At 44.2% G+C, this 17309-nt stretch overlaps 1 protein-coding gene across 12 annotated transcripts in view; it reads right to left on the bottom strand.

Annotated features, from left to right (window-relative positions):
- Positions 1 to 14494, bottom strand: part of LOC136832056 (uncharacterized) — a 45177-nt gene extending 30683 nt beyond the window's left edge. Inside the window, exons 1-3 of one of the 12 annotated variants that reach the window (XR_010851026.1) lie at positions 12026 to 12625; positions 10080 to 10192; positions 4868 to 4955 (exon numbers count right to left, since the gene is read on the bottom strand). Coding sequence is in view for 4 of the 12 variants with exons in the window: in XM_067092592.1 (XP_066948693.1) it covers positions 4868 to 4955; positions 13509 to 13550 (130 nt within the window). In the remaining 8 variants the exon portion in view is untranslated. Of the gene's footprint in view, positions 1 to 4867; positions 4956 to 10079; positions 10193 to 11383; positions 11524 to 11557; positions 11694 to 12025; positions 12626 to 12697; positions 13062 to 13508 lie in introns of those variants that run through there. The other 11 variants (XM_067092590.1, XM_067092591.1, XR_010851025.1 and 8 more) reach the window with 11 other exon arrangements.
- Positions 14495 to 17309: the final 2815 nt, after the last annotated feature.

Below are 17309 nucleotides of genomic sequence, written 5' to 3'. Positions count from 1 at the left end.
TGGTTGATACTGCTAGTTTTTCCTGGGTTTTTAAATGCAGCAGAAAATCTGCCAGTTGAGTTAGAGAGGTATTGGAAGAGGAAATGTTGTTTTCCTGCACCATTCCCTGAAAACGTCCCACTTTGATTGGTACACCTTGAGTGTGGACGTTCTCCTCGCTCTCGCGATGGCTCTTGCAGCTTCTCTTGAAAACCCTTTGCTCTTGCCAGTTTTTCGATAGTCGAAAGGCAGTTAGGTTGAGAGCGAGGAGATTTTGATGGTATCTCTCTATATGTGGCTGTCTGAGTAGATCGTTCCGACAAGGTAACGATCTGGGGGTATCTACTAGCCACTCCATCACTTCTGTGATCCATGGTCTCATGGGCCAAAATGGAGCTATCAGGGTCATGCGGGCGTCGTTCGACTCCCTGAACTTCTTCATGACTCTGTCTAGGATCTTGAATGGGGGAAAAGCGTACATGTCTAGTCCTTCCCAATCCATGAGGAAGGCGTCCACCGCCACTGCTTCCTGGTCTGGGACTGGAGAGCAGTAGACTGGTAACCTCTTTGTTCTCTGTGTCGCAAAGAGGTCTATTGAGGGTTCTCCCCACAGATTCCAAAGCCTGTTGCACACCTCGTGATGTAGGGTCCATTCTGTCGTGAGAACCTGTCTTCCTCTGCTGAGAAGATCCGCTCTGACGTTCTTCTCTCCCTCTATGAAGCGGGTTATCAGAGTTATGTTGTTCGCTTCTGCCCACAGCAGGAGATCTTTTGCTGCCTCGTAAAGGGAATCCCGAACGAGTGCCACCCTGTTTCCTGATGTAGGCCAACGCTGTGGTGTTGTCTCGTTGACCTGTACAATCTTGTTCTGGACCTTCTCCTGAAAGTGGACTAGCGCAAGATGAATGGCCACCAGTTCTTTGACATTTATATGCCATTTCTTCTGATGGTTTTCCATAGACCTGAGATCTCGCCCTTCCCCAGCGTTGCACCCCATCCCATGTCCGATGCGTCTGAATACAACACTAGGTCGGGGTTCTTTGTTGAAGTTCGAGGCCTTCTTGTAGTTTTTGGGGTCGTTCCACCAACTCAAATGTTTTTTGATTCCCAGAGGATCGGAATCCATGTCTCCAGATCTTGGCCTCTTTTCCAATAGCTTGACAGATGGAACTGAAGTGGACGTAGATGTAGTCTTCCCAGGGAGACGAATTGTTCGATCGAGGAGAGGGTCCCCAGCAGACTCATCCACTCCTCGCGCCGAACAGGTCCATCTCCTAGAAAGAGCTTCACCTTTCTAGGCAATCCAGAATGCGTTTCGGGGCTGGAAAAGCCCGAAAAACCACTGACTGAATCCTCATCCCCAGGTAGATGATGTCTTGTGAAGGCGTCAGCTGCGATTTGGCTAGATTTACTACCAGTCCTAGCTGTTGCGTCATATTCATTGTCACTTGCAGATCCTCCAGACACTTTGCTTGCGATCTGGCTCTGATTAGCCAGTCGTCCAGGTACATCGAAATTCGTATCCCTTTTAGATGTAACCAGTGAGCTACGTTCGATGCCACTCGAGAGAAAACGTAAGGAGCCGTGCTTAGTCCAAAACAAAGTGCTCTGAACTGATAAGTTGTCCCGAGATGCACAAACCTCAGATATTTTCTGTAGTTCGGGTGAATTGGTACGTGAAAATACGCGTCCTGCAGGTCTATTGAAATCATCCAGTCTTTTTGTTTGGTGCCTGCTAGGACTGACGCAGATGTCTCCATGGCAAACTTGGCTTTGCTTACGTACTTGTTCAGTGGACTTACGTCCAGAACTGGTCTCCAACCCCCCGAGTTCTTGGGTACCAGAAAAAGTCTGTTGTAAAATCCCTCTGACAAGAGGTCTTTTACCTCTTCTGTTGCTGCTTTTGATAGCATCTGGGTTACCTGTTCTTGAAGAGCTGCTGCTTTGCTCCCCGAGTATGTAGTTGACAACTCCAACGGTTCTTGTGAAAGAGGAGGCTTCCTTAGGAAGGGGATCTTGTATCCTTCCTTCAAAACTTCGACTGTCCAGTCGTCCGCTCCCCTTTGGCTCCACTCTTGCCAAAAGTGGGATAACCTGGCTCCCACTTGTGTCTGGAGGTTGTTGTGATCACTTCTTGGATTTCGGTTGCTGCTTGGGGTTCTTACGAGGTTGTCCTCCAGCAGCCATTCTCTGACTTCCTCTCGAAAGGGCTCTCCCACGAAAGGGCTGACGCGTAGGAGGCGCTTCCTTGTCCTTCCTGGCTAAAAAGTTTGCCGGAAGAACTTTCCTAGCAGTCCTTGTGATCAGATCTTGCGTTGATTGTTGCGCAAGGGCTGCTGATAAATCCTTAACCAGCTCTGAAGGGAAGAGATGTTTGGATAAGGGAGCATACAACAGTTCTGATTTCTGAGCTAAAGTCACTCCTGAAGACAGGAACGAACACAGCATAGCTCTTTTCTTAATAACACCTGCTGTGAAAAGGGCAGAGAGTTCGACCGTCCCATCCCTCACAGCTTTATCGAGACAGGCAATAAGGTGCATTTGCGTGTCGTTCTTCTCATCTGAAACCTCTGCGAGAGTCCAGTCCATCAAGCTGAAGACTTCAATAGTTCTGAAGATGCCTTTCAGCAAGTGGTCCAATTCCGAAGTGGACCACAGAACCTTGGCCTTTGTCATGACTGTTCTACGTGAAGAGTCAACGAGTCTGGAGAAGTCCCCTTGGGAGGAGGCAGGAACTCCCAAGCCGAGAGCCTCCCCAGTCTCGTACCACACGCTGGATCTAGAAACCAATCTTGTCGGGGAAAGGAAAAGGTTGTCTTTCCTTGTTCCTTCTTCTTCAAAATCCAATCATTCAGTGTCGAAAAAGCTCTCTTCACTGATTTGGCTAACACTGTCTTTTGAAGGAAGAAGACTTCTGGGGTCTACCCATCAAAAATTGCGAGGGAAGACTCCGAGGTACGGCCTGTTGGAAATCGTTGGGAAATAAGTCCGCCAAAAGCGTAAGAAGTCTTTTCAGATCTGCAGCATGAAGTGTTTCTTTCGTCTCCTCCTCCGAGATCTCTTCCAAAGGATCCGCTATTTCCGATGTCGAACGAGTGGGGGAAACGTGTGTATCATCCTGCTTGCGTGCGTCACGCATGCGTCCAACTTGCTGCGAGGAGCGTCACGATCCTTGTTTCCCTCCCGTCACTCGTGCGGCTTGTTGCGAGGAAGCGTCTATGAGCGCTGCAACTTGCATGCAAGTCCGCGTCTTGCTGGTTGTTAGCGTCTTGTTGTTCTAATTCTTGCCTTATCCTCTTCTTGGGTCTGTTGACGTCCTTAGGTTCCTTCCTGTGTGTTTCTTCTCTTAGCCCTTGCGACTTGTAAGAGTCAAAAAGAGACGCAAGGGACTGCTGAACTTCCGACAAGAACTTTACTTGAGGTGCCACTTGCTGCTGGGAAACAACTGGAGATGGCACTGCACGAAGCTTCCACAACTTCGGAGACTCTTGCTGGGATCTTTTGATGATGAGGTGGTGACGCAGCTTGCGACACATCCCATTCTGGGGGGGGGAGAAGCGTGAACTGAAGTCATGTACACGTCTTCTTCCTCCGACGAGTTATGCGTCTTACGCCTCTGTTTAGGCGCGGAAACGCCGTCTTCTTCCGACAGGAATCTCTCTGGAGAACTCCATTTGCTGCAAGAGGGTTGTTGGAGCGGGAAGGGGGACCTGCGTCTCGATAGGTCTTGATTCTTGCGACTGACGCCAACCACGTCTGGGTCTTGCATCATCCGAGGAAGACGAACACGTCCTCATCTCGCCTTTCCTGCGGCGAGGGGAGGGGCGTCCTGGGATGCGTCAACAGGATCGAGGGGACGTCCGCTCGTTGTTCAACGTCTCTCACCTCCCTTAGCCTGTCGACGTTCCTTCTCCCAGGGGTTGGGGAGCATGGAAGATGTCTAGGGCTAGGAGCGTGACAGACACAAACGGACACACCCTCCACTGCACTAACACTGTCACCGAACTTTTGTTGCAAACTATGCACTGCCCCCCCACATCACTTCCCTATCCGAAGAAAGGGATTGTACAGAAACTCCTATGGCAGAAATAGCAGCCATTATATCCTTTAAAGACGGATTACTTACTCCCAACTCCGCAGGAGGATCGGGTACTAAAGCCTTAGGGTTAGGATCAGGAATATTAGTATCAGACAAGTTAGAAAGGACTTGACTATCAGAAGACCTAGCTGAAAGAACACTCGAAGATCTAGCTCTCCTAATTCTGTCCTTTTCCAATCGCCTCACATAGCAATCATACTCTCTCCACTCTCAGACAAACTTTCACACTCCTTGCATCTATCATCAAATGCACACACATGATCTCTGCATTTCTTACAAACTGTGTGGGGATCAAGAGCAGCCTTTGGAAAGCCGGTTCTTGCATCCCCTAACACACATTCTAACAACAGGGTCAGCCATCTTGAAAAGCAAGTACAAAACAATTGTAAAGTCAGAAATCGACAAAAGATAGGCTTATCAATGAGAAACGAAAAATCCAGGAAGATCCAAAATCAGCGAAAGCCATCAACAAAAAACCAAACAAGTAATGGGTACTTCACCAATTGTAGCAAAGCAAACCAAAAGTAGAGCGAATTTCCAACGTGTTGATAGAACGATGGCAGGGAATTTCTGAGGACAATTGGGAATGGTTCCAGGTACCTGGTAGAGGGCGCTCAGGTATGGCCACCTGACCATCTATCGGCGATTGCCGCGAATTTTGAATTTCTGCCGTGCGCGCGACGAATCGGCGGGATAAAGCTATATATATATGTAACTACCAGAGAAGTTAGATATTTAAAAACTTTGGTACTCACAGGATCAGCTTTGCACCCTTTGTTGTTTGCTTACCTTTGTAATGGAAGATGCTACAAGAGATTGGAGAAAAAGGGTCACTCACAGCTGCTTTATGTTGCTGACCAAATGCTAACAACAAAATCTGAGGAAGAAGAGGAAATGTTTAAAAGGTGGGAGTGTCATGGAGAGGAGAGGACTGAATAAATGTCAACAAAACACACCTTATGGTAACTGGATAGGAAGCAAGGGAAGAAGTACAACCAGTCAAGTGGTCATGTGATTGTGGTGGGAAAGGTGTGGGGTGCGCTGTACTGTATACTGAATGTGATTGACGGCATTACATGAAATGCTAGGGATTACAATATATACATGAATTACAAGACTTCTGATGACTGAAATGCATTACAAGAGCAACGAAGAAGAAATGGAGTTGACAACCCTGTTGCCGTAGATGGAATGGTTATATACAAAAGGTGCACCATTCATTACCTTGGGGACACAATGGACTGTGCAGCAAAAATAGATTTCTCGTTATCTTAGGGGCACTTTTCTATTACCTTGTGGACACTGGAATGTGAAGAGCTGTATGAATGACAGCAGCTGCAGCATGAATTAAATGGAAAGACAGCTAGACTACTCGCAAATGGAAATACTGTATCTCATTAGTAAAGCAAAGACTTACATCAAGTTCAAGGCCTGCAGAAATCTATGAAAACTGAAACATGACACTGGTAATGAAAATTGAGATTTTGAAAAGGTGTGACCACAAAATGTTAAGACTGATTACCAAAGCATGGACGAAAGATTATACAGTATTATGAAATGAGGAATGAGGAGAAATGAAATATCAAGCTGGAATAAGATCTCACAAACTGAGATGGTTTGGACTAATTATGAGAAGGGATGAGGAATAGTTGGCCAAAAAAGGCTGTAGAAAGGCCCATGAAATCTTGGTTAAAAGGGATAAATGAAGACCTAGACATGCCCCGGGAGTTCAAGCAGAGAGAATTGGAGTAAAAAATTTAGGCCAAAGGCTAAGTACTGGGACCTATGAGGTCATTCAGCACTGAAAATAATGTTGAAACAATTGTTAGGAGAGGGTGAAAAGTAAAATGGAAGAAAGAGAATATGAACGGAGCAAAAGGAATGGAAGGGGTTGCAGCTGGAGGCTGAAGGGATGCTGCAAAGAACCTTATGTAATGCTTACAGGGCACTACATGGAGTGCAATGATAGCACTATCCCCCGTGGAGAGAATTAATTTCACATCCAACTCCTTAAAAGGAGAAGGTAACTTCAAATAGTCTATGTTGATGTACAAGGCCATGTGATTAAAACAGTCTATGATGATGTACAAGGCCATGTGACACTGTGATACCTCAAAAGTACAGTATGTTGATATTGAAACTTTGAAACAGGGAGTACACACAGAGTTTAGAGGCACAGGCATTGCAAACAACAGCATAAATTCCTTTCTTAAAGCTCACTGAAGATGGCAAAAATGGATATCCTTGGGCAATATTCTAAACTCCATTTCATTAGTACCAGAACAATACATTTGAAGTCTGAGGCATTAATGCCATCATCGCTAATGTAGTAGTTTTATAAACAGCGAAAAGTATGAAAAAATCACTCCACACTTTATGCGGCTATAGTATATACAAATGTTTATTCATGAGCAGATAAGTGAACAAGTAAATAAGCAAAAATTGAAAATATAGCAACTACATATCATTATTGGCAATAATCAAAAGTGTTTTATTTTCACTTGTGTGAAAAGGTAAACAGTACACAGTAACAATTAAAATACAGTATAAGAGACAGAAGCTAACAAGTAAAATAAATGAAACCTTGCACTTGAAAGGTCACATGCTCTGAGAGAGAGAGAGAGAGAGAGAGAGAGAGAGAGAGAGAGAGAGAGAGAGAGAGAGAGAGAGAGAGAGAGAGAGAGAGAGAGAGAGAGAATTAAATTCAAGTTAGGAATCATAGCCTATGCCCAGAGAAATGGGAATAGGGCAGCTGATCAATTTTTTGGCTCACCACAAACAGTTTTTTTTTCATCAAAATACAGTACTGTAGCTTTGTTTTCAAAATATCCTTGTATAACAGGGGTGTCTAATATACTGGCAAATTCAGTAGTTTTCAAGCAACATTACATATTGTTTGGTATATTAACAAGAAGGATAATAAGGTTCCCCACCTCACTGAGCATGACCAAACTATTTTCCCTTCCACAACTACAGTACACTTATACGAATATTTTACAATATTTGTTAAAATAATATCTTCTTGGCTATGGAAAGATAACTATTGTCATGTTATGGAGCAGGTAGTGGGGGGGGGGGGATTAACCTGCTTGGCTCTTTTTTGCAGCTCCAGCTCTTGGAGTGGCTGTGAATATTAAAAAATGCAATCAAGTCCTAATACAGTATAAATATTATGCCCAATATTGGGTATCTATTACTTTCAATACATATGATGATATGGTCGACCACCGGTATTCATGGGGGATGAGTACCACAAGCCCCCGCAAATAGTTAAAATCCGTGAATACTTTAAACCCCCTATTTTGATAGTTCAAACACCAAAAAAAAAAAAACTAAAAATGCTTATAGCGGAGTATTTCAAGTTTTATCACAAAATGTGTATTTAGTCATGAAAATATGAAAATACAGTGCATAATCATTGAATATTTCTCTAAGAAAAACATCGCGAATAGGCGAATTTCCCATGAGTATTGTGTACTGTATAGCGAATCCAGATGAAGGTGTTACTCTCATAGACTAGCTTACGCCTAACCTTCAATAAGCTGTACGTGCCTTAAACTTAAGCATAGCCAGCAAGACCTAATGAAAGACAACAAAGTAATAACTTCATCTAATACTAACAAAAGCAAATGATTCATGTAGGCAAATTTCAACATGGAGATGAAGAATGCAAAGTAGAATATGATTAGGTCTATACAGTGAAGTTAAACAAAGCTCAAGAAGAAATAAGAGAATATTTGGACAAACAGCATCATACTAACAAACTGTATGCAGGGAACGTCAATGGTACTAGAGTAGCCCACAGAATTATTACTGAAATATATATTGTAAATAAATTGCAAAAACAAACAAGTGAAAAAGAGTTGGAGTGGTTTGTCAGCAAGATTGAAGAGAGGAAGAAGAATGGAAGAAAAGTAAAATTATATATAGTGGGTGCAGCTCGGGGCTGAGGGGCCACTGCAAACAACCTTTAGCAATGCCTACATTGTACCATGTGAGGTGCGCTGACAGCACTAAGCCCTACAAGGGGAACATTTTTGTGAGGTCATGAATAAGCACTGTAGGGGGAGATAATTTGACTGGCATAACAGTGCTGATTAAGACCTGAATATGCTTATGAATAAATCCAGGTTTCCAAAGTGATATCAATAATAGAGAAATTTACATGATAATCATGAGGTCATCATGAAATCAATCTACAGATGATTTTAGCTGAAACTGAAACAACACCTCATATATTAACTAAGTGTTTTGCAGGATATGGGATGAGGAAACAAAACCTGATGATTGGGAACTGAAGTCAGAGGCAAGGTAGTAAAGGAAGTGACCTGGCTGAATGGGGTAGGGGTAACAGTAGAGTAATTATGCCTATTGTGTGTCAATTTTAATGAAAATATTAAGCATGCTTCTTCTCAGTAGGCTGAAGAAATTGACTTAAAATCTTAAGACGTGAAGATGCTGGTTTCAGAAATGGCAGGAGTTGTAAAGATCAAATATCTGTATTACGACATTGTGCAGGTGTGGATAAACTTACAAATTCCCTTCTAATGGATTTCGTTGATTAAGAGAAGGCATCTGACAATGTCCACAGACCGTGAGATGTGTAATGCAAAGTAAAATTGTCCATGAGTGAAGTAGCTGCCAATTTAAGGCTAATGAGTTTTTGTTGAGTGAATTAGCAGTACAGTATTTATGTTGGATTGCTACACTGTTATGTTATTTCACCTTTGCTGTTTGTCCTTCTCATAGATTTCCATATGGAAAAAGTGGCCTGGGATGGAAAAGGTAGTTTAGATTGGAGTGATAATAGAAACTTGACAAACTTGGAACATGCAGATGATGCTATCCCAAATCAGCAAAACACCAGAAGATTTGCAAAGCTTGCTTAATAGAATGCATTATAATATCTACAGATGGGACTCATACAAAAGTATGTGTATACTCAAGTCTAGCACAATCTGGACCACTGTTCAGACATTAGGAGTCAGGTGGCAAGATTGAATGAGAACTGACACAAGAAAATTTATGGAAGTTCCACATATAGATAGGGTTGGTTTGTATATGTCCTTTCCATAACCCCTGCGTAAATAGTATGTGATAGTGTCAGCTAGGTTCCTATGGGCACCAGAAAAGCTGAAAGACCCAGACTTACTCAGATGAGAGTTATGAGAAGGGAGGCTGTATATGTGTGGAGACTTGTGAGGTAAAACACAGTAAAGATTTGAATGGCAGAATTTCACTTATGCCCTTTGCATCACTTGGTGTTGGGGGAGGTGGTGACAATGATGATGATTGTTGTCAACATGTCAGTCAATCCTAGGCATTGGGGTTATTCTAACCTGACATGGAGAAATATCAAACCAAAGCTTAAGAAAATCAGGCTATCCTTCTATTAGGGCTACTGTGGGTCCAGGTTTCATTGATGGATGAGAAGGAAGCACCTCTGGCTCAGTCTCTCCCACGTGACAGCTGAAGGGAAGCTGTGACAGCATCCTTCTGCTAGCATGTCAGAGTGGGGTGACTTATTAGAGTGGCTGGAAGTCAGGGGTACTTCTGGTCTGCATATCAGACTTTTCTCCTACTCCATGCCTGTCTACTAAACAAAGTCCAATGGCAGTCAGAATGGCACTCACGTCAGGGCAAATGCTACAGCTCACTCAATTAATGAGATCAATTTTGACAAAGGCACTGTGGTCACTTTCAGAAGATTACTGCATTGAAGATGAGCCCAAAAATCTCATGCGAGTGCCTCTCTAACCTGGCCTGAATGGCATCTGTACAAGAAGGAAACTACACCTACAAATCTTTGTTGTTCACTCAACATTTGTCCTTCCAAACAACATCTATACTGAATAATAATAATAAAAAAAAATCCAAATCAAGCAGACAACCAACAACAGATGAATATTTAGTAATAAAGTTTTAATGAAAGTTTTAATAGCAGTCAAGATGCAGAGTACAGCAAGACATACATGCATCAGTAGGCAAAAAATAAAAATACCTGAGTTTCCAACATGTGAGTTTGCAGTTCCTAGCCACCCACTCGCCCACAACCAATTAAGCATCTTGTTCCCTTACTTCAACAAACCTTTCCAGCTTGCACCAGGAGTACTTCTATGAAAAAGATGATAGTTTGTGTTCTTGCAAGAATAAATCAAGCTTTAGCAGTTGACACAGTCTACTATATACAGTAACACATGTTTAACATATGGTTCATTAATAAGGAGGAAAATGTCTAAGCATACCATATCTCATTACTGTGACATTTATTTATATCCCGATTTTAAAGTACAATGAAAATGTTCAAAGTATATGGACTATGCCTCGCATGAATTACAAAGCCTGTCAATTAAACTGATAAGACATTCATCTGCTATATTGTACCTAAGAAGATTCATTTTCCTTTCATTGCTTGTAAATTCTTGATCTTGGAAATCATTATTCTAATGACTTTCCAACTGCTACTTCCCATAATTTTTCATACTTTCTGTACGTTTATCATATGTACAAATGGCACTTCAGGCAGAGAATAGATTAAATTTTTAGAGTCAATCATTATTGCTTTTAGGACTTGAAAATATAATTTTCCTATGTTTTAATGTGTGCTTTGAATGTTTCTGACATTAGTTCCACTAGCAGGTACGTACTTTTAGAGAGAGCGAGGACCCCACCATTATAAAATTAGGGGACTACAGTGGAAAAGTTGGGTTTTTGGGCGCGTAAAACACAAAACAAGTAAAATACAAGGATCAAGTTAACCTAAACCATCCTAGGGGGCTACATCCTTACAAAACCAAGGGGCTCCCCTCCTACCCCAGATCCCCCCCTTAACATACCCTACGTCACAGTCATTACCCAAAACCCTGCCTAACCTAACCTAAGGTCTTCAATCCCCTAACACAAGGGGTTTTGCCCCACTGGACCACCAACCTAACCTAACCCAGGACACTGTGTCCTCATGTAGCCCTAAACCCACTACCTAACCTAACCCAGAGAACTGCAAATGACTATTAATAACATTACTACCTAACCTATCACACCTAACCTCACCTTGGGCACCACTCTTACCCCAGTGCATCCAAAGTGGTCAGGAGCTATCCTAAAAGTGGAAGGCCACTGGGGGTCAAAGTAAGGAGGGTTAACCAGTAGTTCAAAAACAAAACTTCTGTGGTGGAAGACAGAAACCTTCCATGAAGGTGCCTTGGAAATAATGAACAGAGAAATACATCACTGCCTTGTCTTTGTCTTTGTAAGTTTCACTGTACTACATACAATTACATAGCCCTATGCGCTGTTCTTTCTTACAATTTAAGGACGAACTGCACTTGAGCCACTGCAAAGAATTTGGTAAAACATCGTTCCGAAGAATAAACTGAGCGTCCAAGCGAAGACGAGGATATTCGGAATGGAATTTAACCATGTAGCTATATTGGTATTATTTTATAAGTTGCCAGTAAACAATATGGAACTGTAACCTACATTTTTGATGAGCTCTTCACTCTCATTATTTTGAACTCCATAAACACTATATGCAAATGATAATTAAAAAATTAATAAAATTATGACCCCCTGCTCCATAGACAGTAAGGCAAAACTGTAACCAATAAACACCCCTTGGTTATGTTCGGTTGATATTTTTAGGTTCTTTTAGTGCCCTATCATTTCCCAGCCATTTTTGCATGTTAAACACAAAATGGTTTTTCATGCAAAAATGGCTGGCCAGAGTGTTAATGGCAACTTATAAAATTTTACCGCCATAATAATACAATGTATAAACATACTAAAAGAATCTGTAAAACATCCAAGTATGGGACAAATTTGGGTAACGGTAAATTTGTTACATTTATGAGCATGACTTTCTTACGATGTATGTTAAGGAACTTGAAAAGATCACATCAGAAAAAGATAAACCGTAAAGCAATGATTTACTGTAGAGTAGACTAATACCTCTGAAAGGTAATGCTGAAGACTAGGGTAATTCTAAGCCGTACCGTAGTTCCGCGGTGACCTAGACTATAGCAATTGACATTTTCCTTTGTTATTTTACTTGCTTTACAAGAATTTAAAGTTATATTTTGTTAGCCGGCTGTAACTAAGCCAGCATTCCGCGGCGAGCCCCCCACCCCCCTCCATAGCTAATATGGCAAAATTGTATCCAGTAATCACCCCTAAAAATACCAACCTAACGTACCCTAGGGGTGTTTGCTTTTTACAATTTCGCCGTATTACGTATGGAGGGGGGTGGGTGGCTCACCGCGGAATGCCGGCGTAGATCTACCCCGTCGGTAGTGTAGTCCTCAAAGGTCAATTACAGTTTAGTTACAACCGGCCGACAAAATATTACTTTACATTCTTGTAAAGGAGGCAAAATAACATTGGAAAGCGTCAATTGCCATAGTCTATAGTCACAGCGGAACTACGGCTTAGAATTACAGATTAATACCAGACAGTGGGGGATTAATGAAAAAATTAAATAATTGCAAAAATCATGGTAGAACTAAGTAATAGGTACACGGCGGGTATTTAGCGAGAAATGGCAGTTTCTTATAGTATTTTGGATGCTTATTAACAATTTAACGTTAATTTTTGGCGGTCGGCTGTAATTAACTTACAATTTACCTTTGAACTCTACCCTACGGTAAAGGGGACCCCGATGGGAATCCGGGGTTTCCATACGCGATCTTCACGAGACTGAGCACCGGTACGTCTGTTTCGAACGGTTCATATCCCGTCTGGCAAGTGCAATAACTTGTTAACGTATGGGTAACTCACCCACCCGGGCCAGTACTAAACACGGCGAAGGGACATTCCATTTGGCCAACAACAAACAAATGCACCGCCAGTGTCAGAAGCCCTAAAAGTGTAGAAAAAACCAGTTTCCAAGGTACTGCACTTGCCGGACGGGATATGAACCGTTCGAAACAGACGTAGCCGTGCTCTGTCTTGTGAAGATAGCGTATGGAAACCCCTTGTTGGGTGGACTTCAGGGGACAATTACAGGTTAATTACAGCCGACCGACAAAAAAACGTTGAATTGTAAATAAGCAACCAAAATACTATAAGAAACTGCCATTTCTCGTTAATTACCCGCGGTGTCTCTATTACTTAGAAATACCTATACACAGACATGAGCATCAACACAAACATGAAAAAAACGGTAAATTTTCTGGGCGGCGACTGGCGGGAACCAGACAGCGGCGGTAGGCCTAGTTTTCACTTACATCCAAACACAAATATAACAATGCACAAAAATTCATCAAAGTCAATTACTGTGTTGAATCATAACCTAACCTACGTTACCAAATCCCACTCAAAGGGATCCACCACTTTCCCCTGTGTCAGGAAGCCATGGTGTATCCTAACATACTTAAACAAAGACCTCAGATCTTACCTGGCCAAAAAATACCTTGGGATTAGGCAAATTGCTTACCTTGACTTCTTGATATAGGCCTAGGTCTTGTAATTCTAGCATCTGGAAATCACAAGTCGCAATTAGGATCCTGAATTGACAGTTCTATAACATCTGCATACTTGATTTTGGGGACTTTTCAGTATTCGTCATGATACGACTTGACGGGTTGACTGCAAGATGGCAATCGTAGAATTTTCCTAACTCTTCTTCAACACTCTTTGAATTCTGTTTATGTCTGTTTCCACTTAAGTCTTCAAATCACTAAATCTGCTTTCTTGGTCTGAACTTACCAACTTGAAATTGGGATGATGCTTGTTTCATTAGAAGGTTTAATGAGAAACGTTCAATTAGGGCATTTATTACGTCACGCCAACGACGTAACAATGTGCAGCAGGGACGGAAAACCGGACAACTTCAGAACGTATTCAGGAACTTTTTACTAAAAGCTTGTGAATTCACATCAGTTAAAATTTACTTAGGTCACCTATTAGAAATAAGAGGGAATAAACTGAATCTCAAAATTCCCGACAACTCCTATTTCAAACAACACCAGCAAGCCTATAACTTCATTGGCGAAAAACGTAACCGTTACTAGCCTTCCACAATCCATACTGAACGAGATAAAATGTCGAGATTACCGTAATTATCATAATAAGGTAACTGGCATTAATGAATACGGTACTGGCGATAAATTAATCAGCCATATATGAAGTAAACAGAGGATGCAAGATCCAATGGTTATGGATAAAGAAGAGACGCATTAAATTTTCTTCGCGCATTGTGGGTTAACGCTCAGCGTAGGCCTATGCTTTATGATGGCTTCATCATTGGAAGTGTAACAACAAAAATTTCGGACCATACTTGCTTGGCAGTATATTCTGTCCATGTGTTGGTGATATATTTGTTATTGCGAGGCAAATGAAAGATGTTATTTAATTTTTATACAATTGCATGAAAGCAATTGTAAAGTCCCCGCTCAACGCGTTCTCTCTAATGAACATCCCGTTTTCTGCGGTGCCTTCACATTCGACCTGGGATTGACCGAACACATATTATTACCATTATTGTGAATTGTATTTTTTATTGTCTGTTCAAGTGACCATGCATTATGTATATGTAATGGAGTATTTTTGTAACACATCAGACATTATTAATCATTATGTTTTCTGTATGTACCTGTCCTGTTTTTGTAGAGAAATAGTTTGACCTCAGGTCACCTGTAAATCTTTGTACCCACGGTCTCTGTGAAGTACACGGACATCCGCAGGCCGCTTTATAAGCGGATTGCTTCATCAATAAACTAGCAGTACTTGTCTTCCTGCTCATTATTTCGCACCTCTCTCACAGTGGTGACCCCAAAGTGGTTCCAGGAAACCATTAACGGACCCAAATGGCGACTAAGTCTTGGCCCGATGAACCAGCCCATGCCCCTAACGGACTAACTACGACGCTCTAAAAAAGCGCTTGGGCATTACCGACCCTTGTTGACAGGTCACAGCGTCATTAGCGGACCCACAAGGCATGCCCCCAAGCGTGTATTGACATGAGCGTTCCCTCACACTCCAAGTGAAAGCGCGGAATGAGCATGGGCGCAGACATTCCCAACCACATACAAATTACAGAGAACTTCTCAGAGGCAGACACCTCCCTAGTGCAACCCCCTCCTGCGCGCTCCTCCATACCGGTGCCTGCACCCCGCGCGATGACCCACCGACAGACCAACCAAAGGTGGCCCTCAGCATAAGCCTGCCACTATTCACCAGTCAAAACACAGCGTCCTGGTTCTACAGAGTCGAGGGACAATTCAGGTTAGCAGGCCTAACCGACAAGATATACAAGAAGATTGCCCCGTGGTTAATGGCAACGCCGAGCCCCACCACCTTCTAGGAGTTAAAAGCCATTCTCGTCGAGACCTGCTCCCTGCCGGTCTCCGAGAGAGCTGCCCACGTCTCGACCTCACCCTCAACCCCCGGCAGGAGGGAAACCTCTTGGAAACGTGGCATGCGCTCCAGGGCCTCCTCCTCCTCCCCGAGATTGACAGCAGCGGCAGGCGCAAAGAAATCAGCCTGTCGAGGGAGATCTTCCTGCGGCAGCCACTGCCGGAGGTCCGTGGGCAGATCACAGAGGCATACACCCTGCCGGTCGAGGACCTGATCAGGGTGTTGCAGCAGCTGACAGACTCCATGAAGGCGGCAAAGCGGGTGTCCACGCCCGCACACCCCATCAGCTGCCTCCAGCCGGAGGACCCCACCATGGAGGCCGTCAACGTCATTGCCCAGAAGAAGCCATCCCACCAGCAGAAGAAGGAGAGGCCAGGGCTTTGCTATTACCACCAGAGGTTCAGGAGAGCTGCCCGGAGATGCAAAGCCCCCTGCCTTTTCTTCCCTTCAAAAAACAGGGGAGGCAGCGGCCACTCACACAGGCCACCATGGCAGCAGCAACTGAAACACCCGGGGGCCCCCGCACCAGTAGGCTTTTACGTTGGCGACACCATCTCCGGCAGGATGATGTTGATCGACACTGGAGCCATGTGGTCAGTGTTCCCGCCTTCAAGAGAGGACCGCAGACATCTGCTGGGCCTGACTGCCTCCCTGACAGCTGCCAACGGGTCCCCCATCCTCTCCTATGGCACCAAGCTCCTGTTAATCTCCAACCTTGGCCGGAGGTACAGGTGGAAATTCATCGTCGCGGACATTAGGACCCTGCTCCTGGGTGTGGGCTTCCTTGCCCACTTCAGACTGACAGTCGACGTCGGCCGCAAACGCCTGCTGGACACAGAGTCCTGCTAGTCCCTGCCCTTGTCGCCGGGCCCCAGGGAGCCTGCCGTCTGTTCCATTGCGCCCCACCAGTATGGTTCCCTCCTGAAGGAATTCCTGGAAGTCTTCAAACCCGAGCTGCACCAGGTGCCCAGGGCCCCTGCCAAACACAGGATATATCATCACATCAAAACAAAGGGGCCCCCAATGCACACGAAGTTCTGACAGCTTCCCCCACAGTGCCTTCAGGAAGCCAAGAAGGTCTTCGCTGAGATGGAAAGGATGGGCATATGCAGAAAGGCTCCCAGCCTGTGGGCAGCCCCCCCGCCTCCTTCACATGGTACAGAAAGCGGACGGCACCTGGAGGCCCTGCAGTGACTACAGGCGGCTCAACCTCACTACAGAACCCGACCACTACCCTCTGCCGAACATGCAGGACCTAACGGCCTCCTTCCACAGGGCCAAAATATTCTCAAAGTTAGATCTCTTAAAATCATATTTTCAGGTACCAGTAGCGCCAGATGACATCCCCAAAACCGCCATTGTCACCCCTTTCGGGTTCTACGTCTGCGCCTTCTCCACCTTCAGACTGAGGAATGCGGGCGCAACCTTCCAGAGGTTGATGGACAGCATCCTTGGGGGCCTGGACTTCTACATCTGCTACGTCGATGATATCCTAATTTTTTCCAGATCCCAGAAGGAACACCTGCAGCACATCCGGAAGGTCCCGCAGCGCCTGTAGGAGAGTGGCCTCATTGTCAGGTTCAACACGTGCACCTTCGGCGTCGAGAAGGTGGAATTCCTGGGCCACGAGATATCCCCAGAGGGCGTCTGCCCAATGTCGTCGAAGGTCGAGGCTGTCAAGAAGTTCCCCACCCCTACCTCCATCAGGGCCGTACAAGAATTCCTCGGAATGGTCAGCTACTACAGGAGATCCATCCTGGGGATCGCGCACACCATGGCCCCCCTGACGGAGGTTCTCAAGGGTCATCCAAAGACCTTAGTGTGGGGCCCTGACCAGCAGAAGGCCTTCCTCCTGACGAAGGCCGCCCTCACCAAGGCA

The sequence above is a fragment of the Macrobrachium rosenbergii genome, chromosome 49 (genome assembly GCF_040412425.1).
Source record: "Macrobrachium rosenbergii isolate ZJJX-2024 chromosome 49, ASM4041242v1, whole genome shotgun sequence".
Taxonomy (NCBI): Eukaryota; Metazoa; Arthropoda; class Malacostraca; order Decapoda; family Palaemonidae; genus Macrobrachium; species Macrobrachium rosenbergii.
This window is presented reverse-complemented; position numbering and strand designations above follow the sequence as displayed.